Source organism: Halichoerus grypus, chromosome 1 (assembly GCF_964656455.1).
Source record: "Halichoerus grypus chromosome 1, mHalGry1.hap1.1, whole genome shotgun sequence".
In the NCBI taxonomy this organism is placed as follows: Eukaryota; Metazoa; Chordata; class Mammalia; order Carnivora; family Phocidae; genus Halichoerus; species Halichoerus grypus.
In genome coordinates this window covers 102,139,901-102,165,686 of record NC_135712.1, presented here as the reverse complement: position 1 = coordinate 102,165,686, position 25,786 = coordinate 102,139,901, and the positions used below count along the sequence as shown (strand labels likewise).

The window sequence follows — 25,786 nt, the reverse complement described above, 5'->3', positions numbered from 1 at the left end:
ACCAAGGCCTACAAAGCCAAGATCTCTCTCTCCCAAAGCCCTCTGCATTCCCATTTCTCATTCCCATTTCTCTGGTGCCTTGGGCCTGGCTGCACATCCCCATCACCTCACTTAGGCACTTACGGTTCCCTCTTCCAGGAGGGCTGTCTCTCCCGGTGAATCCCTCTCCCTTCAAACCCAGAACAAATGTCACCACATAGGAACACTTCCTTCCTGGAAACCCACTGCACCCATCTCTATGGTAATACCACATTACACGTTAAAATTATTTCTTTACATGACTATAGTATGTCTCTCTCTATACTGGCATCTTTTGAGGGAAAAGATCACGACTTACTCATTTTAGCTCTTCTCCCAGACTGACCTGTAATTGGTACTTTTGATAAATGTCAGTTAAACAAATCATTAATGGTCTAAAATCTGTAAGAACACCTTAGATTTAACAGTTTCACAACTCTCAGAGTACCCCAAAACCATTACCTTATATGATCATTAGGGCAATCCTAGAAGATTATCCCCATTAATCCAGAAATTTGGTTAAGAGAGAGCACAAAACTGGTGACAGAACTAGACTATTTAAAGCCCTCCCATCGTCATCATCTTGTGTAAGCGAGACCTCTGGGGACCATCTGAGTCCCTTCCTAGACATATTTACCCATTCAATGTGTGTTATTCCCTCTCCTAGTGGCTCTTAATCTTGGCAGCACATTACAGTCACCCTGGGAGCTTTAACAAGCTCAATGCCGAGGCCACTCCCAGACCAATTAAGTCAGTATCGCTGGGGGTAGGACCCAGGCCACAGACTTTTTTAAAAGCTCCCCTGGGAATTCCATTTGGCAGCAAAGGCCAAGAATCACACTGTTCTAAGCAAACCCTTCGAATTTCATTTCACGTCCCAGACAAGACTGCAGCTGGCTTCTCGTGATCATCTTGAGGTAGCATCTGCCAGGGCTTGGTCAGCTTGCAAGGGCTAGGAATCAACCTCTCAGATCCCAGTGGGAAGACTGCGGCATTAGGGGCCACGGGCAGAGTGGGCTCAGGGCCAGGCTCGTCTGCCACCTGGGCATGGGACCTGGGCAGTTCGCTCGCCCGCTTTGCACATTAGTCCCTTCAGCTTCACTGTTGTGAAGCTCAAAAAAAAAAAAAAAACAAAAAAACACACCAGGTGGGAAGAAACCCTTTGCAACTGGAAAGGAAGGTATAGAAGGCTGTCTGACCAACCTGACTGCTTCTACAGGGCCCGAGGCCTCTGATAATATAATAATGCAACATGGGCCATTGCCATCAGCTCTCTCATGTTTCCTATTTTAACGTAATGGAATCCAAACATGTTTTCAACTTTTCACAAACTATAAAACAAACAAAAAGAGGTGTACAAAAGAATTTCCACACAGATGTCTAGTTAGGTAAGCTACAACACGCATTCAGAGCACGCAATGAAAATAAGTTTTAAAAATAACTTTGTCACTTTACAGGAAACTGAAATCACTTACAAATGTCATGATGTGTACACTGAATAGTTGAAATCTAGTGACAATTGGTTCCCATAACTATTTTTCAAATGCCTCCCAGTAAGAAAAAGCCAGTATCCTTGTTAGCAACTCTTTCCCATTAACCTTCAGTGTTCTGTGACTTAAAATTAAACTTAAGGTTTTTATTCCTTTGAAACTAACATTGTTTGAAGAATTTAATTTAAAAAACTCAAGAAAATTTAAAATCTTTTTAAAGGGAAAAAGATTAAATAGTCTATTTTTGCGACGGTGGCAGATTAATCCTGAAATTCAACAGCATCTTTGGAATAAGCTACAAGTTTAGCAAAACAATTGCTTTCCTATAAATAAATTAAAAATGAGAACAAAATGCATTCTTCTAAAACTTTCAAAATAACTTATCCACAAAATATACATCCCTGCTGCTACTCCAAGTGGTTTTTTAAAATACATACCTCTGGGGTGATTTCAGCTTCTGGTTCACTGATCAGTCTGTATTTCTTCCCGTTCTGCAATAACTTCTGGCAAACGGGAGGCTTGTCAATTTTCATGAATTTCTTAGAGGAGTGCTTTACCGACTTGGAAATATCCTACAGGTAGAAATAGGTTTTGGCTGTGAAATGTATCAGCAACAACCGGAGGAACCATAAGTGCCCAGCAGTGCACGTGCCGCCCTGCATTATCTTCATGTCCCCCTACAGAATGACAGCGATAGCAAAACCTTCACAGCGCTCTAAAAAGGAGGCTAATTAGGCACCTTGGACCCATGCTGCAGGCCTCCAGGTCTCCAAACATCTTTCTGCCCAAGCGCACCAGCCAGAAGCAACATACGTGCCCTGTATGGGACCGAAAGTTTGCTTCTAAAGGATTTGAGAAAATTGCATGAGCGCTAGCATTACACATTTGTGTCGATTATCTGCCCATCGTGTGAATACAAAGCAACGATTTTATTGTATACAGTTCTGCTTTACCCAGAGCTTGCTTCTACCCAGCACTTTACGTGTTTCTACCCTCAGTTTCCCCACTGTCCCAGAGGGGTCGCTGATTTTATATGCGCAGTTCGAATGCCCCGAGGAGGCGAATGGAGACTTTGGCCCAGGCTCACTTGTAAAGCAGTTGTATAGCTGAACATGAAATCTGGGTTTCCTGAATGCAAAGTGCAAGGAAATCTTCCTACAGAGGAAAAAAAAATCAACCCCAGAAGGTGTAAAAGTATAGCATCAATAAGAAGCACACCCTGCCCTAACCATGCCATGCTCCTATTGTTCCAGCAACATAATCAGCTCCTCACCCCTGCTTCCCAGGAAGTAGAGATAGCACCCTTTTAATTAACTGAATTTACTTTTAAGAAACATAAAGTTCATTGAATAATGGTACTTATTCCAAATCCATGCTAATTCTACTTTACTTTACTCTACTTTTTACACCATTTTGAAAAGTAGTTTCCCAATTGAAAGTATGAACTTTAACAGGATTATAGGAAGCATATTTTACCTTCTTAGGAAGAAACTAAGAACCTATTACTCAATAGAGTTCTTAAATTTTAACATATATTGCCAATTATAATCAATATAACTTATGTTTAAAGATATCAAAACACTGTAACCTAAAAACACTGGAAATAGGTAGCTTGATATTGGAGGGGGCCAAGGTCTGGCTATGCCAAGATGGGCCACTGTGGCATGAAGATCGTTTTTAGTTAAAAAGCAATCAAGGGTGGGGGTTGGGTGAAATATGTGAAGGGGATTAAGAGTACACTTATCATGAAAAGCCCTGAGTAATGTATAGAATTGATGAATCACTATATTGTACACCTGAAACTAACATAATCCTGTATGTTAACTATACTGGAATTTTTTTAAAAATTAATTAATTCAAACAATTTTTTTAAAAAAAGCAATCCGAACCCAGCAGATTCAGGAAAAGCTCTCCCCCACCCCCTGCCTGACAGCTGCCTAAAAGAATCTGCATAGAGGACCTGCTCCAGGAAGAGAACTGTCACCACAGATAACTACACTAGCACATGAACTAGGTAAGAGGGACAGGGAGGGGAGGAACGTAGCAAGGCCTGTGGGATCAAAGTCCTCTACGTTCCATGGCTTCTGAGTGGCCCAGCAGATGCTTGTTTACCAGACATTTACTCTTTTTCATTTTTCTGTGAATTGCATTTCTTCCCTTTGAAGTCCCAGACCCCTACCCCCTTCTCCTTAGATCAGAATGACCGCCCTCCAGGAATCAGAGAACTTGGCATGCACCTAGGCACCGACCCTATAACCTCTCTAGATGAGTGCCAGATGAGACCCACAGCGGGGGGACACTTCAATCAACAGGAACGGGACCACAGACACATGGCATCATGTTTGAACACAAAGTAGTCAACACTTACTATTCATTTTCATTAACTTTACCTTGATGAAAGACTCGTTATTGGTTGCTATGTACACTCGAAAAGACAAGGATGGGTTATGGTCAATGGCTTTGTAGAGAATCACAGCCCCATGGTGGTATACGGTCTCTTCACTTTGAATAACAGGTCCCACAGGAGAAAGAGAGTTCACACGCCATTTGACATGGGTTGTAGAATGATCCACGGTAGATTCTAACGAGGCCCCAGAACTTTTAACATGTAAGACTTTGAATGTCATATTGGCATCATGGTCTGTTAAAATATGAAGGTAAATTAGCACTCCAGGCGGTACACGGGTTGCACACATACTCTCACATATACACACACGTGCACACGAATTACTTTTAGGAAACAAGTACTTACGACCCAAGCAGAGGGAATGCGGAAACTGAATGGAGGTAAGACAGGTTGGGTCACATTTAACATCAAACAAGGGTCCACCGACAACCCAGGGTTTAACAACCAGGTCTGCATATTTGCTCCAGGACAAAACGCAATACTTGATGTCAACTTTTCTGTTAACCTCAAATATCAGACCAGTTTCCGTGCACTGGTAAGTTCCCTCTGTGTCCAACTTCAGTCTGCATTGGACAGATAAGAACACCTTTTTAGTCCTTATGTTTGGTCAGGAGAGGACTTCTTAAAATTATTTATGTTTTTAATCTCATTCAAAAGCACTAATGAAATTCTATAGCATTTTGAAGAAGCATCACTACCAAAGAAAATAGTCCAAGTAATTACATGAAGTATGTGAAATTAATTACGTTGTTTTGTGTTTCCCCTACCCGGGGTCATTTTTATGTACGAAGTTAAATTACTGACGATGTTAAATTTTCTCTATTCATAACTACTTACAAAAACTGTTCCCCGGAAAGGAGCCTGGGGGTCACTTGTTCATTGTGTTTCTGGAGAAAAAGTACAGACATATTAGCAAGTAATACACAAGTAAATGTTCTTTTCTTAAAGCAAATTAGAGAATCATATTCTATAATGAAAAGATACTTACATTTTCAGCATTACAGTGTTCACAGTAAGGTTGGATCTTTTTCAGTTCTAAACGATAGAGAAAAAGTTTCACTCACATGAATGTGATCGGCATTTTCAAATACAAATTTTTAAATAAATATATGTGATATGACCAGATGACAAAATTCAGAGGTACATGCCCCTTCAGCAGTAACAGTATTTAAAAGAATATTTTGGAAAATGTCAGTTTATACCTGAATGTGAATGATCTTTGGGCAATTCTTTATCCTCCCAGTCTTCCGCTATGAACGAGATCATCACACATGCATCGGCACAAGTCAGTCACAGGGTAAATGGTGTACTACTCAAGCACCCACCTTCAGCTTCCCAACCAACAGAACTTTAAACATGTATTTAAACACCTCCACAAGTCGATCCAATGACACATTATGTCTGTCAATCCCACTGTAGGTCTAAGGTGCAAAAATGAGCTCGAATGTGACTCGAGTTTCAGTGTACCCTATTTTGGCACATAAATCTTTATGTGATCTTTCTATGCGGCAGCAAAGGCTTTGTCATCATCCTTTACACCTGACCCTCTCACACAAGCATGAGAGAGAAGCAGAGGAAACCGCATCGCCCGGTTCTTACTCTGAGCAGAAGCTTCCTCCGTGCAAGACCCTCCTGGCTCCCCATCTGTGAAGACAAGAGGGGCATATGAGCAATCTCTTCATTAGTTATTCCTCACCGGGGCCAGTGTCTCCACTGGAGAGCCGCAGCCCCCACTGAAGATTCCTTCATGGCCCAAGATAATGCCTGGCTGGCATCAGCCCTCCAGCTATTAGGGCTAGAGATTAGCCTGGAAGAAAAGAATTGACATCCGATTTTAAGCATATTTAAACTGGAACGACTGTAAGAGTCTCTGATTTAGCATGCAGATTCCTTCCACATGGCTCAAGGCCCTATACGATCTAGCTACCCATTACCTCATCTCCTGCCTGCCTCCCCGCACCTGCTGCCCTCCAGTCACTACCCGCCATTTCTCCACCTCAAAACTCACTCCTGACTGAGGGCCTTTGCACGGACTGTCTCCTCTCACAAATATTCATGTTGTTTGCCTCCTCACATCTTTGTGGTCTCTGCTCAAACGTCCCCTTATCTGAGAGGCTTTCCTGACACACATGCACACTCCCCCTCCCTGAAACATGGCCTGCCTGACATACTCACTCTGCCCCCTTCATTTTCCTTTGGGGCATCTCCCCCACCCGGCACACTGTAGTTTAGTGTTTTCTGCTTCCTGTTTCTCTCCCTACTAGAATGTAAGCTTCATGAGTACTGTACCGCAAGGGCCTGGTAAGTGCTCAGTCACTATTTTCTGAATGATTAGAATTCTGTAATACAAAAATGTATTAAGAAAGGGAACAGCAGGGGCGCCTGGGTGGCTCAGTCAGTTAAGCGTCTGCCTTCGGCTCAGGTCATCATCCCAGGGTCCTGGGATAGAGCCCTGCATCGGGCTCCCTGCTCAGCGGGGAGCCTGCTTCTCCCTCTCTCTCTACCCCTTCCCCCTGCTCATGCTCACTCTCTCTCTTTCTCTCAAATAAATAAAATCTTAAAAAAAAAAAGAAAGAAAGAAAGAACGGGAACAGCAATGAATTTTTCTATTATCTACGTTGGTCACTAGTTGCATGAGCTTGGGCTCTCTGGCGATATTACTAAGTCTCCCCATGCTTCACTTTCCACATCTATCCAATGGGGATTAGAATAATACCACCCCCCCAAAATTTAGGAAAATTAAATGACCATTCCCTAATGCTCAGTAAGTGTTAGATAACTATTATTAACTATTATTTTGCTATGGTGATAGGTGGGACTCATTAAAAAAATTTAAGAATTCTAGACAACAACCCTGTCACTTAAGGCAAGACCTAATGTGTCAAATGCTTGGATTTATATTGTAAAGGTCTGAACAACCTTTGGGAGGGTCACCCCATGGGTAAAGCACTCCTCAACACATATACAAGGTCCTATGCCATCAGCAATGCCCAGGAGGTACAGACATCCCCCGCCCCCAGGATAGCACACTCCTGCCTAATCTCCTGACCTATAGGGTCAGTATCCAAGGACCAGGGCTTGCAAGAAAGAACCAGCTTTAAAAAAACAGCATGAAGATAATGTGGCAAATAGAGACTAAAAGTATTCAGGGTCCTGGACTCAGAACACGATAGATCCGAAATATTGACCCAACTCCTGCATCACACCATCCTCCGATCATATTTCCTCAGTTACTGTCCTATAAAGGATCATAAAATTCTAAATTATTGATTGGCTGTCTGTCTACATTGTATTTGATCCACAGCCCATGGTTTTCTGCCTTAGGAGCAGAGGAAGTGAAAGAGATCAGAGAATCCTATCCAGCTGGCAAACACTGAGTCTCTGACCAGGTCTTCCCAGCCGAAGCAGAGAAATTGAAGCAATTCTCCCCAATTTATCAACCATGGCTTCCCTTCAATCCATCGGACGTGGGTGACCCCACATTCATGCCTGTGAGTAGAAAGCATATCCACTCAGGAGGAGGATGGGTGGGCCTGCATCGCCGGCTGGCCCACAGAGGAGCAAACATTCCAACGTGGCCTACCCGGTCTTTCCACCTGACCTGAGAACGGAGGTGAATGGGAGGGTACCTCTCTGATCTCTCCCCTAATGGGAAGGATCAAAGACCTTTTAACAATGAGAATAATCTTGGGGGAAGGCAGGACCTCTTCCACGACCTGGGGCTCCAAGGACAAGCATCCTCAGCCCTCCCACAGAAAATGCCAGGGCACTTTGACTGCCAAAGAGTACCAAGATGTCTGACCCAGTCAAGGGCCAGCCCCTCCGAGCTCCACATACGCCCTGCTGACCACACTGACCCCACCCACCCACCAGATTTTGAGCCTATCTTGAGCCTCATTGACTCCGAATGCCTTCCACCTAGGTTGCCTGCCCTGGTGCGGCCCAGGCCTAGCTTCTGGACCCTGAGGGTCCTGACCCTGGACTCCATGTCCCTATGGCCCATTACCCAGTTGTTACCAGGGACAACATTAGAAACCTGGTCCCTATGCCAGCTTTCTAATTTCATTTCTATCTTAATCCAACCTATGAGGCTGGACTTTTGACTGCATTTTGAAGGATGAAATAATCCATAATGTACAGAGAATTGCGGGTGAGAGGGTTGGCACACATTTTTTCTTTATGGGTATCAGAATAGGACATTTCCACGAGGGTGCTACACACATCATTCCAGCTTCTTATCAATGTATAACATGATTTCAGGAAACTTACAGTTACCATCATAGGTTCTCCACAGAGAAACTGTGGAGAGAATCAGATCATATACAGGACTTCTGAATGAAGAGATTTCATTTATTTTCAAGTACTGCAAAGGAGCCCTCTGACTGCCTTGCTACAGTGTTCATGGGCAGATCAGAGTCTTAAGACCTGGGGGAAAAAATCCTACAGTAAAATAAAATCACTTAAAATACAAGCTTAGTCACTCACAAAACTTTAGACAAAAACCATATTTTATTTTTAGAATCCATCCCCTTCAAGTGGTTTCATACTCAAATTGTTCACAAATAGCTAGAACAGAATGCCAGAAACTCCAAACCACAAATGGTACATCTGGAGCGGCAAATAGTTGCGTCGGCCCTAATCTGTGAGCAGCGAGCACCGCAGGAGGAAGCTCGGGCCACTTGCGGCCGGCCTCTCAATCTTTCCTCCTTAGGGCACCTAAGAGCAGAACGGCACACATACTATCTTGGTATCGATGCAGATCACGAGCATATGCTTTGTATGCCCGGTGTAGGGAGCTCACATTCTCAAAACACTTAGAGAAGTTTCCTAATGTTTACCTTAATTTTGCACAGAAAAAAGATAATGAGCAAGCGATCGGTAATGTAAAAATCCCAAAGGCTATCCTTCCCTTTCTTCCTTTCAACAACAAAAAATAAAATCGGGAGGAAGGATATACTCACTTGTTTGTTCTGGTTCTGGTTCCTCATTATCTACAAAAAGAAAAAAAGTCTAAATCAAATTCTTTTGACAACCAAGAGGAAACACAGGCTGATGGGAGAATAGGTAAAATGTTTGGCTTTCGCCAATAGCAACCATTTCCTGCCTTTCTTCTTCAGCTCATCCTGTTCTCCCACTTCGCTTGCCAACTAGAAAGTATTTACCACGTATGTATTTCTTCAGGACTTCACAAAACCACGCTAGTAATAGGTCCTCAAACAATATAAGAGATGTGTGCATTACTTTAAGATAAAAGTAAAGGTTCATAGGTTTAACCAGAATTCTGTAATTAAGGAAAGGCATACATTACTCACCAGATTCACTTTCAGAGCTGCTCTCAGAGCTGCTGTCCTCCCCTGAATAAAAACATACACCACAGGAAGTACACAGTGAATAAAAAATATTTTTTTAATTATACCTATTATAAAATAGATCCGAACTCAACTGATTTCTTCCTAATTTAATAAATTCTCATTGAGTCCAAAACTAGTCTGGTTCCTATAAGAGGGGGCTTATTTTTCTTCGGAAGTGGATAAAACATACTTGAGTTATTTAAGTATGGCTTATTTTTCTTCGGAAGTGGATAAAACATACTTGAGTTATTTAAGTATGAGCTCCGATCACCCTCTGGCTGCAGTAACGATTTCATCTGGTCGTCACGCAAGCCCTTCCCAGTCGTGACTTGCCCTCGCAGCTCCTGTCTGGCTCCTGCATTTGCACATCTGGACAGTTCACACACACAAGGCCAATGACACAACCATGCAGAAATTCTGGAGTGTGTGCCATTGACTGAAGCACAGGACAAACGTAGTCCGTATTATCCAACTACTTCTGGAAAGAGTGGTCCCCAAGAATGCTCCCTCCACTTCCTCACCCCCGACTCAGTGCCTCAGCACACTGCAATCACGCTTCTGTTCCCACAGCTAGCTGGAAATCCTCTCCCTGATGTCCCCAAAGGACCACTAACCCCCAGAAAATGACTCCCACAGGTAGACACCCACCACTCCCTCCTGCCCGCATGGCCCTCCTGTGATGTCTATCCTGGTTCCCCTACCTCTCTAAGTGCTCTCCCCCGGGGCGGCCTTGCAACTCCTCTCTGCCACCACCGCCCTCCCCCCCAATTACTAACGCCCCAGGCCCCACTCCTCATTCCCAGCCTCCTTTCCCCCTCGAGAGCCCTCAGAAGACACGGCACCCACTCCCCAGTCGGATCCTGACCTCCACCCCCAGGGGCACCTGGGCCTCTCCTGGCAGACCCCAAGAGCTCCCCAGGCCCAACCTGCCAGCCAGGCTCATTCCCCACTCCCACTCCTCATCCTCTCCTCCTCCCAGTTTCCAGACACTGCCTCCCCCTCCACGCAGGCTCTGGATTCAGCATGCACACACATGGAAAGCTATTAGCATTATTCTCAAACCCTCCTCCCTACGTCCATAACAAAGGAGTGGCAGCAGTTACAAGGAGGGAGGAAAAGATCTGAGAATAATGAGAACAATAATAACAGCGCTAAGAGCAGCTTGTTTTGAGTGTTCCATGTGCCAGGCATGTATATATGTTTACTAGTTTACATGTACTTACTCATATTTATTTACCCATTTTGTATATGTATACTTCACATATATTTATGTAAAATGCTTCACTTGTATTTACGCATGTCTCCTCACGACTGCCCAATGATGTAAGCGGAGGCCAGACCACTCTCACCCTACCCCCCCCCCCCCCCCCCGCCCCCAGGAAGTCTGGAGCTAAGTAAGATTTCAACTCACGCAGTCTGGCCGGAACCTGCACCCTCAACCACGTTGCTACACTTACACACATGCTTATTATTACTCCAGCAAGTCAGCCCCTGGGAGCTGGTGACTGATTGGACATGGGCCTAGAGGGGGTAGTGGGAAGCAGGTTCCTGTATGAGAGGATGCCTGCGGGGAGGTGAGGCACTATGTAGGGACAGACGCTGGGAAATCAAGTGATGGGACGTGGCCTTGGTCCTCCAGGGCTGGAAGCACAGAACAGTGGTTCTCAACCTTGGCTGCACCTTGGAATCACCTGGAGAGCTTTCTCAACACATCCATGCCCGGGACTCGGCCCTTCCCTAGAGGTTCTGATTTAGCCGGCCTGGGGTGGGGCCTGAACAGCAGTATTTATCTTTAAAGTCTCCAGATGATTGCAATGAATTTTAACCACTCCCCTGTTCCCCAAACTTGAACGCCAGGATGATTGCCACTCCTCCAAGCCTTTCCAGATACCTTCCCACTGCCTGGAAGCCCCTCCCCCAGGCCCCACCTCCAGAGTTCCCAGGGATCTGTTCAGACCCAGCCCAAAGTCACATCTGCTGTCCTCCACCCCACCGAGTTAGCCACGCCTCCTCGATGATCCCTCCTGCCACATTTATCCCCTGGCAAACGGCGGCTGATTGTCTTGCTATTGGTCTGCCAGGCCTGGAGCTATGTCTTACCATCTTGAATGTATGAATGAACATCTGCCCGGCTTCTAAGTACCAAGCAGACCAAGACCAGCCTCCTAGGTCAGTTCCCTTGCTTATGGAAACTGCCACCTACCAATCTGGAGCGGTTTGCCTCCTTCTTCAGTCTCTCCTTGCCCTCCGTGTAAGGAGGCCAGCTTGCCAGCCAGCAGCCGGGGAATGCCTGAATGTAACAAAGCAGCTGCAGTCCATAAGTAAAATAAATTATAATTTTCTAAAACTGCAAATGCTTCATACAGTATCAGTTTTTTAATAACTCAATATTGACTTAGGAGTACCATACCTTTTTCTTCTGAAGAGGCATTGTGATGGTCATCACTAGCATAAGAAAAGAAAAAGACTTTTAAAAACTGATACTAATTTTACATAAAATAATTACGAAAATCTTCAAAATGATCATTATATTGTTTCTCCAGAAATGTTGCAAATTAAAGAACTCTCTCCCTCCTCAATGGTTTTCCTGCCCCTCTCATTCTCCACCTATGGGCTGACTCCTCCTACGGCCAAGCCAAACACACCAATAGGGCTTGTTGGATGTGCACCTGACCCCCTTCTCGTCCCATCACACCCCCAGGAGCCAGCACCACACCTTCAAGGTTCACGGGACTGCCATTCCAATCCCAGCCATCTGGCTTTCCTCTGTCCCGTCCCTAGGCACACAGTCCTAACTGCCCAGCCTGCACTGGCCTCCAGGCCCTCCATCTGGTTCCGTGAGTCATCCTCCTTCTCCCAGGTCGTCTCATTCTGCCTCTCTGGCCTCCTCCCTCAGATATGGCACCCTGAGCACTGAGGGCTCTAGAAGTTCTCTCCCTTGTCCTCACCACGGCCTGAACTCTCTGTGCCCTACGCACATGGTCTCCACTCTCCTGCTCCCCATTCTCCACTGGACTCAAAGCTACCTGGCTTCTGCTCTCCCACGCTACCAGTGACTCCTGGCCAACAGACCCAATGGGCCCTCTTCAGTCCTTAGTGACTATGGCCTCATTAGATGAAGTAGGTGGCAGGCTTCTCCATGGCTTCCACGTCCCTTCTTACCTGGTCTGCTGCCACCTCCCACCTCCCCTGTGGCAGTGACCTCTCCCCTCTCTGTGTGCTTCATCCACTGGCTCCATGTGCTCCAGCCTCCCGGGCAGCGACGTGACCCGGAGTCACCTCTGCGTACCCTCCTCTTCCCACCTCACACTGCCTCAGTGCGCCCTTCACACCAGGGTTTCCCATCCTAAATCTGCACCTCCTTCCCAGGCCTCTTCTCTGAGTTCCAGGTGCCCGGGGCCTGGGGGGCACTTCAGTACTTTAAATTAACCACAGTCAGCACTTAATCGTTGCTTTCCATCTTCATCAGAACCTGCTCCTCCTTACCTGCCTTTGCAGAGAATCACATCCCTGGGGCACCTACCTGGAACCTCCGGCAATCACCAGCTCCTGCCCTCTCTTCCTCATCAAGCAGCCAATCCAAGTCCTCCTGAGCCTCCCTCTAGACATCTCTCAAATCTGTCCCCTCCTTGGCATACACTCTCTGCCTCAGTTTAAGTACGTTCCCTCTCTCTCTCTTCCTCTCTCTTCCTCTCCCTCTCTGTCTCTCATCATTGGCTCTCACCTGGTTAGTTGATTATAATTTTCTCATACTTAGTATACGTGCCTGCAGTCTCCCTCTCTTGGTTCATCATGTGACTATCAGTGTGATCTAATCACGTCTTTGCTTATACCCTTCTGTGGCTTCTCAGTGCTTTCTGGCTAAACCTAAGTTCCTAGGCAGGGCGCACAAGGACCTCCACCCTGCTCCCTTGTCTCCCACCCATGCGCTCCCCCAGAGTGAAAGATCCTCAGTGTCCCAAGCACACCCTGGATAACACACACACACACACACACACACACACACACACATACACACACATACACCACTCTCTCTGTATCACCACCCCAGCCAGGGTCATTGCCTACGGCCTTGCAAGTCATATGCCCCAACTCTGGGGGCTCCATGAACATGCACTATGATGTTGGGGCACCCCCTGGAGTTGTGTGTGCATATAAGTAACGGCCCTGCCCTCCCCTTGATGCCAAAACTCCTATTTATCATGTAAGAACAGCACTTCTCAAAGTATAGTCTGAGGAACATTAGAGCTATATGAGGTACCCTCTAAAAACAGTTGTTTTGGGCCCACTGAATCAGAATCTTTGATGAATAAATGAAAATACAGGAAGAAAACAACAATGATGTTATTTGCACTTATACGTGTTTAAAATCTTTATTTTCTCATTCAATCGCCCCAAAAAGCCTCTGAAGGCCATTTTACGAATGCAGAGAGAGGCTCAGACAGGTTAATTAACTTCCTCAGGGTCACAGAGCTAACAACTAGAGAAGGAGCACTTGACTCTAGGCCATTATGACTTCAAAGCCCACCTACTTGCCTGGCCCAAAGCCTTCCCCCGCCGTGCCCACCACTCCACCCCCAGGTCCCAACCCTGGTTGCAAACTGAGGACCAAGACAGCAAAGGCAGCAAACCAACTGCTTTCCCTTTCCCTCCTCTTCTTCCCCCAAGTCAGTTGGGACCCCCAGATGTTGTAAACCTCCTTGACTCAGGATTTTAGCTGGTAAACTTCCCCAAGTATTTGGTATTTCCCAAGCTCCATGGTTCTAGGAAATACACACATTCTCGTTTTCAGACTTAAATCCTTTTGTTTTTTAATCCTCAACTCTTGCTCAAAAGGTCAGGCTGTGGTGGTGAACCTGTAATTGGGAAATGCTTCAAGAAACCAAGAAAGGCTAAAATATGGTTTTTAATGAAATTTATAAAAGGACAAGCCAAACATGACATCTTTTTTCTCTAGACTCCTACCTCTTATAATGCAGTCACTATGCCTTTTAATTTGAAGATAATTATGAGAACATGGATTGAAAGTTGGCCATTCTTATTGCACAAAATATGCCTGGTTAAAACCCACTTCTGTGTTCTCAACAAAACTGTGTTTTTCTCCTTACTAGCACTTTCATTTTCCCCTTTCTGCAGCTGCTTATCTGTTTCCAGACATGTATCCATCTGCTTAGATATGACAACTTTTGCTAAAACCCAGAAAGCCTCTGCATAAAACCTTCATTTTCTCCGTGAAGTAGATGAGAGTGAGTGGTGTCCAAGATGAGATTAGTGAGGCTGCGGGGTAGAAGGCCAGCTCCCGACACAGAAACACCCGACACGAACGCCAGGACAGCGGAGGGGGAGGGGCTTAGACGCAATGAGCAGGAGCCCGCCCCCAAGGCAGCTCCCTCCCACCCCCAGCCCCGCCCCGCCCCAGGAAAGCCACGTGGGGCAGGCAGACCCTAGTGGGCCCAGAGCGCTCCTTGCCACTGCATGAATGCTAGGTGCCCGCCCTCTCTTCTATCATGGACACTGTTCTAAAGTAAACACCACGGCAATCATGGAGAGAGAGCACCCATTCCGAATGTTCTCAGTGTAATTCAGGGACCAAAGATAAGCAGGAAAGCGGCATGGACATCTACTCAGCACTTAAAACTCCTTAAATGTTGACGTGGACTCCATCATTATTACTAGGTAGAATTTTACCGCAGTTCCAACACCAGCATCAAATATAAATGTTGCCTCATACCTATCAGCTTCCAGGCCCCAGACTGGCACGCCCCTTCCCTTAGGGGAAGGGGGAAACAAAAACACCCTGCATCTTGGCACAGTAAAATCCCTGAGCTGCTGCAGGACGGAAAGAACAGGCTTAAAAACCTCAAAGGGCTAATATTAAATGAGGGTGTTTATTGAATGTTTGTTGGAAAAATGAGGATTCTATGAAACTATGTGCAAATGAGCAAAACCAATTGTTGTCGGAATTAAGTCATAGCTGCAATGAAATGAAACCTGAGAGCAATACCAAATCTTCATGTAGGTGCAGGACCTTAAAACTTCCAAAGTGCTTTCAGACCCACGAGAGCACCAGCTCCTCACATGAACTCTGCCAGGAAGGCAGGGCAAGGACTGCCATCCCCACGTGCAGATGAGGACACTGCAGCTCAGAGGTGCCCGGTCACGTAGCCAAACCCACACGGGCCGGTGAAGGATGCACGAGAACCAGAATGCCTGGACAGGCTGATATCAGGCATAAGAATGATTTCACCCAATCTGGCTCCATAAGTAATAATTCTCCACCCAAATATTTTTTAACAATACTTAAAGTAAAAATAAAACCTTAATATGATAACAGCTTGTATTTGTTAAATGTTTACTGTGTGCTGGAAATTAAGTCAAGGACTTGGCATTATGTCAATTAGCTCATTTAACCATCACGACCATCTTTTAAGTGCCTGACACTGAGCTAGTAGTATCCCCATTTCACAGAAGAGAAAATAATGCTCAGAGATCTTGGGTAACTTATCCAAGAATCCTGGTCCATCTGATTGGAGAGCCCAAGCTTTTACCAGTACAGTTTTACAACAGAAAGCTAAAAATTCTGCCAAGTAGAATTTTTCACCAGAATTAAACCAAGCAGTATTTTACTTCTTTTAGCCCCTATCAACCTTCTAGAAAACAGACCATAACAAGTAAAGTAAAACCCATAAGTAAATCAGTTAAAGAAAGTGGAAAAGATTTTATGTTAGTCACAAACCAGAGTTAAAATGCACAATCATGAAATAACTATACTTCCCGGGGCATAATCTCAATGCAAGTAATATTCTCTATAATATAGATCTCTTTTCCATCAATTCAAATTAACAAACGCCTATTTACCATATGACAGATGCTGCGCTAGGCAGAGGGGATATAAAAGTAACACAAGACACATGAACCCTGTCCCCAGGGGGCACCCAAATGGAGGAGGAGACAGATCAGAAAACAAATATATATGTATACGATGCAGGAAGAACAAAATAAAAATAAACATAAGCTATAGTGTTAGCCCAGAGCAGGCTCTGAAGAACCAGGAAGAACCAAGCTCTTATGCTAAGATCACAGGCACGTGACTGACTACACAGCCAATTAAACCATGATGCTAAGGCCATCTTGCATTTTCAAAGAGCACTGCATCCCCACAAACAGGATCCTCCAGCTGTTAGGCTCAGAAAAAGCTGAAAATGAAAGGAACCTACAAGATCTTCCAGTCTGATGCATCATTTTACAAGGGGAGATGGGAAAATAGAAGAGGACAAGTGAATAAATACCCACGATCACATAGCTAGTTATAAGCAGACACAATCTCACAACGTGTCTCAGGTCTCCTGGTTTCCTTATCAATTCATTCATTCAGCTAACACGTGTGGAGTGTGTGTGCCAGATATGAGTGAACAAAGCAACTGGTCTGTGCTCTCCCCAGCCCAGCAGCCTGATGGGGAAGCCTGACTTCCTGTATCTAAGACAGGAAGTGCTTTGAGAGAATGACAAGAGAGCTCCTCTAAGATTGAGGAATTGGGGAGGGCTCCCTGGGGAAGTGACATTTAAGCTGAGCGACCAAGGACAGCAGAAATGGACAAGAGAGAAGGACTGGGAATAGTGGGGACAGCTCCTGTCTGAGACAGGAAGGAGTGGATCAAGGTCCAGGAACAGGAGGAAAGCAAGTGTGGTCAGGGGGAGAGAAGCAGGAGATGAGGAAGGTCAGGGAGGTGGAGAAATCCTAACTCTGTAACCAAACTGATGGTAACCCCAAGGATGCTAAGTGGCAATTATTCAGTCTGCTGAGTAGTGTCTGTATTTCCATCTTGGGAAGATTGACATCTTAAAAGCAGAGGAGGAAGTCAATAGTGCAGGGTCCCAGAATCTGCTGTCCTCAATGTCTTACATGGGGACCACGTGAACCCGTGCAACCCTCTGACAACCTGCAGGTTAAGACACTGCTTGTGTTGAGTCCAGAGGCCTAAGCATTTCCCCAAAGAAAACCTCAGTCCCCCAGGCCACAAGAGCCAGTCCCCCTGCCCAGGCAGTTGTAGTAGTAGGTGACAAAAAACTCCCACGGGGCTGTGTAACTTTAAAGCACACTCCAAGGAAACTGTCTGCATTCAGAACTGAGCTCTAGAAGCCAAAAGTGCCCTCCATACAAGCCAGGACAGAAAGACTTCCATTCATGCCAAGCTCTCCAAGACCAGCCCTGGGGTAGGTTAGAGACTCAATAAAGGGAAGGTGGGGGCAGGTGGAGGAGTGGGGGACAGGAGAGATGTGGGTACCCTAAGCCACCAGCTGTCCAAAACCTTGAGGATACTTTCTGAACCAAATCGGCTTCCGATCATGACCTAGTTTCTTTTCTTCTTTCTTCCCAAAGATCACCACTTCCAATCAGCTTGCCCACAAAAGAAGCTATCCTATGGGTTTTTTTCTTCAATGTTCAGGTCCCTGAATGAGAGCACAGTCTTGGGTTCCTCCAAAGGTACTCAGTGCTGGTAAAGATGGAAAATCCACAGGGCTGGCTCAACAGGCTGGCTCCTTCACCTACGCCTATCCCCTTTTTAAATTTCTCCAATAGGAAAAAATAATGGTGGAACTGGTAGATCTTTGGGTACCAAAAGGCTAAAGGATTCATTGCATATTATTTGTAATAGGCAAAAACTGGAAACAACTACCATGCTCATTAAGAGTAAGAAATGGATGAACAAAATGTGATATAATCATATAATGGAATATTATGAACAATGAGAATGAAAGAACGGCTTACACACAACAATGTGGATCAATCTCACAAACATAATGTTGCACAAAACAAACCAGACGTGAAGGTTATATGCTATATGCTGCTATTTTTATAAAGCTTACAAATAAGCAAAATTAATCTCTCATTCCCTTGGGAAGGAGAAACAGGACTGTGAGTAATTGGAGTATGAGAGAGGCTTCTAGAGTGCCATATTTTATGTATTGACCTGGGCAATGGTTACATAGATGTGTTCACTTTGTGATGTGCCACTTAAGATGCTTGTGTTTTCTCTATGATTGTGTACACACACACACACACAGGTTTTCAGCATCTTGGAAAAGGAAAGTATCTAGAACTTTGGCTTTACAGGCCACAGTTGTGAATGGAGAATAACCCTGGCTGGTAGGGGAGCAAGATGAAGAGGCTAAGTGCATTGAGGATATGGCCTAAAAGGCAGCTAGCTGTGGGGTGGCAGGAACTGGGGGAAACAGTTTCAGGGTTTACTCCCTTCCTCCTTCTTGTACCTGTCAGTGAGAGCTTAGCCTAATGTACTCCAAAGGGAAGTGGGGCCAGGAGAGAAAAGGGCTGGGACCAGGCTGGCAGGGAGAAGGGAGGCCGCTGGGACATTTCCAGCAGTGAGAAGACAAGGAGGGAAGGAGGAAAAGAGAAGAGAAAGAAATCCTGAGTGAACAAGAAGGAGAGCTCTCCTGAGCTGAAGATGTGTGGGGTGGGGAATTGCCATGACTCAGCCCCACAGAAGGAATTTCTCTTCTCCACTCCTTGAGCCAATAACATCTCATGCACACCTGGATTAATGGAGTTATTGCACTGCTCTGCGGTAATTTGTTTACAAGTCTGGGAACTGATAAAACAATGAGTGCGAGCGAGGGGGTGTGTATAGCCAAGGATTCCACATCCCCAGCATCCGGCACATGGTTTGGCATATAACTTGCACCGAAAAAAAAAAAAAAGTTCATTGAACAAATAAATGACAGAAAGACTAGGGTAGACATAAAGACTCTATTCCTCAGTATTTAAAAAATCTGTAACAAACAGTTTAAATGGTCAAAAATATGAGAAGGGAATGCTGTGCAGCTACTAAAAATTACAAGCAACTTTACAGCTTACAGAGACTTGCACCTCACCCTTGGCTGATACTGAATTTTATGGACTTTGTTGCCATGCTGAAACATGAAAATGACACATTAGCAACAATCTCCCTGAAGAGGCCAGGAAGATCAGAGATGGAGGACTAAGGAGTTTTCGTGGAAAGAGGTGGGGAGGGTACATATCCTACAGTAATACCAACAAGGGCTGGTAGTTCTGGGTGGCCAGCAGAAAAATTCGGTTAGCTCTGTTTGTGTAAATAACTGTGTTAATGTCACATACTATATTTCAATTCACTTCCTCTCTTTATTGCTTTGGCAGGGGGAAAACTTCACTTCTAGCAATAATTTAAAGTTCTCTTTAACAATCATTCCCAAGACTTGCTGTTGGGTGAACACCTCTGTAAGAAGAGCTTTTGATTTTCAATGTGGACTCAGTTCGTGTCCTACTGTGGTTTTTGTTCATGATCCGAACGTCAAGAAATCAAATAGTAAAACCTATCTACACACAGACTTTTCTAGGCTGCCTTCCTGATTGCAAGTGTTTTAAAGAAAGGACAGTGGCAGAAAAAACAAACCTCCCTCCTCCCTGTGAGAAACTGGGCCTAATGTTTAATGATCCACGAAAAACTGAAGTCCTGGACACTAAACCTTGGCAGTCTCTCCTTGTTCTAGTTGTTCCTGTAGAAACTTGGTTTTGCAGCAGTGACTGTCCAAAAAGAAAATTTTCTGCAGTCTGAATCCTTGCTGAGCGTTTATGCACTGCTTTTGGGTGACTTCCTGCAAGCGCTTAACGGCAATGAAAGGATTACCTAAAGGATATATTACACAAACCGCCCATCACACGTCTTGCTGAAACACCACATCCGATGCTAAAAGCCTCCTTCTGCAGAGGACAGTAACTCTGGAGAACACGCCCACAATATCCTTAGAGCATCCCCAAACTAGCTCTTAATAAACATTCCCATGTAAAAAGCAGCTGCTTTTAAAGCTCTGGTGAGGGACGCCTGGGTGATTCAGTCGGTTAAGCGTCTGCCTTCGGCTCAGGTCATGATCCCAGAGCCCTGGGATCGAGTCCCGCATCGGGCTCCTTGCTCAGCGGGGAGCCTGCTTCTCCCTCTGCCTGCCGCTCCCGCTTGTGTGTGCTCTCTGACAAATAAATAAAATCTTAAAAAAAAAAAAAAAACTTAAAAAAAATAAAGGTCTGGTGACAAACAGAAGCATTGGCTACCTTTACAGTAATAGCAGAAATCCTGCAAGCACTGTTGACTGGAGCTTTCTGTGAGCGAGACGTTGTGTTAGCGCCACATGGGGGGTGAGGGGCTGCCGGGGGTGGGGCCTCCACGCATCGGCAAGGGCGGCGGTAAGGGAACTAATTCTACCCTCGACTCAAACAATTTAAAAGCCGATAGTGTTCAGCAAAACCCCGGGCACCCTCCTGCAGCGAGTCCTCTTCCAGGTACAGAGGGCGCAGGGGCTCCCGAGAGCTGAAGCCCGGGAGCTAGGGGCAGATGAGGACAGCAGAAACCGAGGCTCGGGGGCGGGGAGTCACCGCGGAGGCGGGAAGCGCGCGAGTCCACCCGCGGAGAGCAAGGGGGCGCCGCAGGGCGACCTGCCCTCCCCGGCACCCGCCGGCCGCCCGCAGCCGCCTCCACCAGAAGGATGTGAATACATCGGGCCCACCTGCCACCGCGGCGGCGCCGAGCAGCAGGCGCCCAGGAAAGCGCGGCCGCTGGGAGCCGCAGCGCCGCCTGTAGGCCCCGCCTCTGGGCCGGGAGCGCGGGGCCTCCGGAGCTGCGCGCCCCCGCCTCCCGCGCGGGCACCTGCGCGCGACCCCGCCGCCGCCTGCCCTACCCAGGTGCGGCCCGCCGAGACCCCGGAGCCAGGCATTGAGGGGGGTCCGAGTCGGGCCCGGGGGGCGCACTGGCTCCCCACGCTCTGTGCCCGCGCGGGGCAGGCGCCGCCCGCGAAGTGTGCTTTGTTTGTGCGGCCGGAGCGGGGATGCCGGGACGGGAGTGGAGCCCTCGCCCCCGCCGGCACAGGGCGAAGGGCAGAGCCCGGGAGGGGCCGGGGGTGCCGAAGGGGGCAAAGCCTCTTCTGCAACGCGTCGACGTTGGGCCCGGCCGTCCCCCGACCCTGCTCTGCCCTTTCTCCTTCCGAACCCCCCAGCCCCGCAGACGCGCTCACCTGCTCTCCACGACCCCCACGCCGCGGTTCATCGTCGCTCTGCCGCTGGGAGGGGGCGCCACGCGCGCCCCGGGCTCGGCGCTCAGTGCGCACCCGGGCGGCTGCTGCAGGGGCTCGCGTGCGGAGCGCTGCCCTGCACACTCGGAGGCGGACGACGCTGCGCGGGGAGGGAAGAGGGCGAGCGAGAGCCACCGGGGGAGGGGACTGACTGGGAGGGGGTGCCGGGCGCGCATCCGCAGCGGCGGCCGGAGGCTGCCGAGGCTCCGGTAACGGAAACGCACGCTCGCCGGCGGCCCCGCGCGTGCACACTGGCGTGCACACCAACGTGCACACTCGCACACGTGCGTGCGCACACCGGACCAGCCCCGGCTGCTTGTCGGCGCCCTCGCCCCGAGGGAACTCGGCTTGATGACCCTAAGCGGCGGTTTCTGTGAAGAAGGACCCGCGCCATTCTCTCAGGAGGGGTCAGAGAGCTCAAGTCCTCCTGATTGGGGTCTGGCTACTCCAGTATCTGGGGGTTTTCACTGGGGACATGAAACACCCCCACCACGAAGGGGTTCCCAGATTTGCTTCTTAGGATCTATAAACCCCCTGAAATTCTGTCAGGTTTTGTATCTAAAATACAAGTGCCTGGAATGACGTACCACAGCTTTTATCAAATTAACGGCTTCGAGACCTCCCCCCGCCCCCAAAAAACCATAAAGATGGATGGATTAAACCAGTGGTTCCCAAACTTTGCAATGTATTAAATCACCCAGAGAGTTTTTTAAATAGCGATGCCCCACGTAGCATCTCACACCAATTAAATCCGTGAAGTGGGACCCAGGCATCACTATTTTTAAAAAGTTCCCATGTGATTCCAATGCTCAGGAAAGCATGCGAACCACTGCCTAGACGGTTGGTGGTCCTCACCACACACTGTTATTTAACGAAGGTTATTTAAAGAAGTGGTGGCTGTCACAGCACCTAGCCCAGGTCTGGCTCACTTCAGGGCGACTGCAGGAAGGAGGCAAAGGCAGAGTCCAGGATGGGTCCTCTAACTGGCAGCCTTCTCTTTGCTGTTCTGAAATTCTCCACAGACTGAAATACCCCTGACCTCCTGGAAATGGCCTCATGTAATGCCTGAAGCTGGGGAAGAAAATGGCTCATTGCAGCTTGAAGAGACATCTGTCTTTGAGATTCCTCCAAAAGGCTCAGCCCCGTGCCTGTCTCACTGTGACTGGAAGGTCCTGCGCTGGCAGTGTGGGTGAGCACAATCAAAGTCATAACCCCTACTGGTGGAATACCTGTGAGTCCAACACTGTAGTCGACACTTTATATTCTAAGAAAGAGCTGCCCTGGCACTGTTACTGGGCCTTGGTGTTCTCCCGCCGAACATCAACAATTTCACAGAAGATCAACACCAGACAAGGCCTCTCTGGGACCATGATGGATCAAGACAAGAACAAGATCACTCAGCAATCATGTCGGAACACAGACAAAATGTGAACATGGTCCAAGCCACAAAATACCAAACATACAGCTATCCTGGCTAATAAGAGGGACTGCTGCTTCTTGGCCACTCGTGCCCTTAGCCTTACTTGAGTCTGCCCTCTCTATGGCTAAGATTTATGAAGATACACATTCATAGAACTACCCCTGCTTTCTTAAGCCTGCCCCCAAGTCAGTTAACAAGAGCCCAGATCCTTTAATGATATTTTCTAACATCCTCTCACTGAGACACCTTTATGGTGTCCCTCACCAATGAGTAATAAATCCAGCTTGTATAACTACAGGTGTATTCCAAGTGGTCTTTGGCAAGAGGACATTAAAAATAAATTATCTTGCTTAATCATTGCAATAACAACACAAGGTAAATATTACACCCTCTTTACATACAAGCTAACTGGGGTTCTAATAGGTCATATAACTGGAGCTCACACAGGGCCACCAGCTGTCAGTGAAAGCTGGTTCATGTTCACATGGGCTTGTGGGGAGCCAGACTAGTCTGTTGCATACCCACACAAACTTTGGCTTCCAGATGAGCCTGAGCTCTAACCCCAGTTCTGCTATGGGAATTTGAACAAGTTATTTAACTTTTCTCATTCTCAGCTTCCTTGCCCCTCCCCCCAAAGGGGGGGATGTCTAAGAACTGGTATTTTTTAAATTGAGATATAATTGACATATAACATTGTATCAATTTCAAGTATACAACATAATGATTCCATAATTTGTATATATTGTGAAATGATCACCACAATAAGTCTAGTGAACATCCATCACGGCACATAGTTACAAATTTTTTTCTCATGATAAGAGAACTTTAAGATATACTCTCTTAGCAACTTTCAAATATATAATACATTATAATTAACTATAAGGAATTGGCATATTTTGTATAAGCTCCCCAAGTGGCCCAACCCAGCACCTGTTGGCCCACCATGGTTTGGGATCTACTGGCCCTATACTCCCTTTCTCTCTTTCCCATTCACTTCTCAACCAATTGTAACATTGTTCCTGACCCACTGCCCACTCTTGCTAAGGTCAGCAGTTACCTTGCAGCTGCTAGATCTGAAGTATACTTTTCCATATGCTATTGACTCACTTGACCATTCTCCCCTTCCTGAAATTCTCCTTCTTTGGCTTCCAGGAGGCCCACATGGTATGATAAGCAACTGAGGCCCAGAGAACTAAAACACTTGATCCGACAGCCTGTGAGGCACTAAAGCCCGTAAACAACCATGTGAGTGAGCTTGGAAGTGGATCCTTTACCCCAGTTGAGTCTTTTCATGACTGCAGCCCTGGTGGGCCAAGCTACTTCCAGATTCCTGACCCACGCAAACTATGACATAATAAATGTTTGTTGTTTTAAGCTGCTAAATTTCAGGATAATTTGTTATGCAGCAGTAAACAACTAATACAAACAGGAAACAAGATCTTACAGTTAGTGCAGTAGAATCACATCATTTGCACTTCAACTTAGGTAAATTCAACCTTAGTTGGTTTGAAAAAGAGGGAGAGAGAACAATTTACACAGTGTCGACAATTCTGCCTTCTATTCCAGTGAAATAACAGGATAAGATGAAAGAGGTGGGTCTGGTTTCATTAATCAGTCCGTTCCAGTCCTGGGCACCTCTCACAGAGGAGAAAGTCTTAATGCTGGCTGTGCAGCTCATATTTTAACTATCCATATTTAGTACGAAGTGGGGGAAATGAGGCTAATTCACTGACTTGGGTTCGATATATAATGTAGTCAAAATAACCCCTGAAATCCCTTAACTCATTAACTCTTATCTTCTGTACCAGGCCTAGAAAAGCAGATGCAGCCAAGATATCAACACTAAGAAGTTCTTTTGCTACTGACATTATCCAGTAGAAGTCTTTAGTTATGTATTCAAACAACTCTTGGTTTTCTTCCTAAAGGCCATTGATATATTCTCTTGGGTTCTGAACTACCTTAGAGCTTGCCGTGTTTGTTTTCTAGAATGAGGGCATCCAGTTTTTTTGTTGAAGATGCTTTTCATGGCATCCTAGGACTTGCTATGCACCGGTTTCTCCAAATGACAAGACAAGCAGTCCTCCAGCTTCCATGGAGGAGTGTTGCCCCCCGGCTTCCCCGTCAGTCGGAGCTCACCGCAGTACACCTTCCTTCCAGTGAAACACACCACAACTGACAACATGGCCCTTTGCCCAGAACTAACAGACTTCCAGCACTGAAGTTAAATCATTTATCTAGAAGAATCTTTATCTGGTTGTAATGGACTGAATGTTTGTGTCCCCTGCCCACATAATTTAGATGTTGAAACCCTACCCCCTGCTGTGGTGGTACTGAATGTGAGGCCTTTAGGAGGTAATTAGGTGTACATAAGGTCATGATGGTGAACCCCCCCCCCAATAATGAAGTAAGTGTCTTCTTAAAAAGAGAAAGACAGGACACCAGAGCTCCCTTTTCATCTTGTGAGGAAATAGCAAAAAGGCGGCCACCTGCAAGCCAGGAAGAGAACTCTCACCAAAAACCAAATCTACTAGCACCTTGGACTTGCCCAGCCTCCAGAACTGTGAGAAATAAATGTCTGTTGTTTAAGCTGCCAGGGCTGTGACATTTTGTTATGGCAGCCCAAGCTGACTCACACACTGGTCTTTAGGCTTCTGTTGTCAACCGATGTTATTATATTTTGGGGAGGACTATTCTGTTTCTGCCTTTATCTGGCTAGACTTCATCTCTTTGCTTCATTTACTTTGAGACAGAAAGTATGTGAGGAGGAATTTGAGGAAAGTAACTTCAGCTAGGAAGTTATCATTCTTCCCTCCTACAACCCCTGACATCCCCATTCTAATCGTGCACCTGAAGATGTAACTACTCAAAGAGTGATTTCCAGATCTAGCTTTATGACACATCATCATGTCTCCGATGAACTCTAGGGCTGCTACAGAACAATAAAATATTGCTCAACACAATTTTAACTCGCCTTAATTTTTAAAATTAAAAATCATCTGGGTTT

At 46.4% G+C, this 25,786-nt stretch overlaps 1 protein-coding gene across 3 annotated transcripts in view; it reads right to left on the bottom strand.

The window, feature by feature from the left end:
- The window catches only part of LOC118551454 (NACHT, LRR and PYD domains-containing protein 1a-like), a 31,138-nt gene extending 9,670 nt beyond the window's left edge, over nt 1-21,468 (bottom strand). The window contains exons 1-12 of one of the 3 annotated variants that reach the window (XM_036117219.2): nt 21,306-21,468; nt 11,677-11,711; nt 11,470-11,556; nt 9,228-9,269; nt 8,877-8,906; nt 5,515-5,559; nt 5,118-5,165; nt 4,904-4,950; nt 4,753-4,802; nt 4,261-4,478; nt 3,899-4,149; nt 1,946-2,080 (exon numbers count right to left, since the gene is read on the bottom strand). In XM_036117219.2, coding sequence (XP_035973112.1) covers nt 1,946-2,080; nt 3,899-4,149; nt 4,261-4,478; nt 4,753-4,802; nt 4,904-4,950; nt 5,118-5,165; nt 5,515-5,559; nt 8,877-8,906; nt 9,228-9,269; nt 11,470-11,556; nt 11,677-11,711; nt 21,306-21,337 — 1,020 coding nt within the window. In that variant the 5' untranslated portion in view covers nt 21,338-21,468. Of the gene's footprint in view, nt 1-1,945; nt 2,081-3,898; nt 4,150-4,260; nt 4,479-4,752; nt 4,803-4,903; nt 4,951-5,117; nt 5,166-5,514; nt 5,560-8,876; nt 8,907-9,227; nt 9,270-9,507; nt 9,963-11,469; nt 11,557-11,676; nt 11,712-21,305 lie in introns of those variants that run through there. The other 2 variants (XM_036117220.2, XM_078069949.1) reach the window with 2 other exon arrangements.
- Between the last annotated feature and the right edge of the window lie 4,318 nt (nt 21,469-25,786).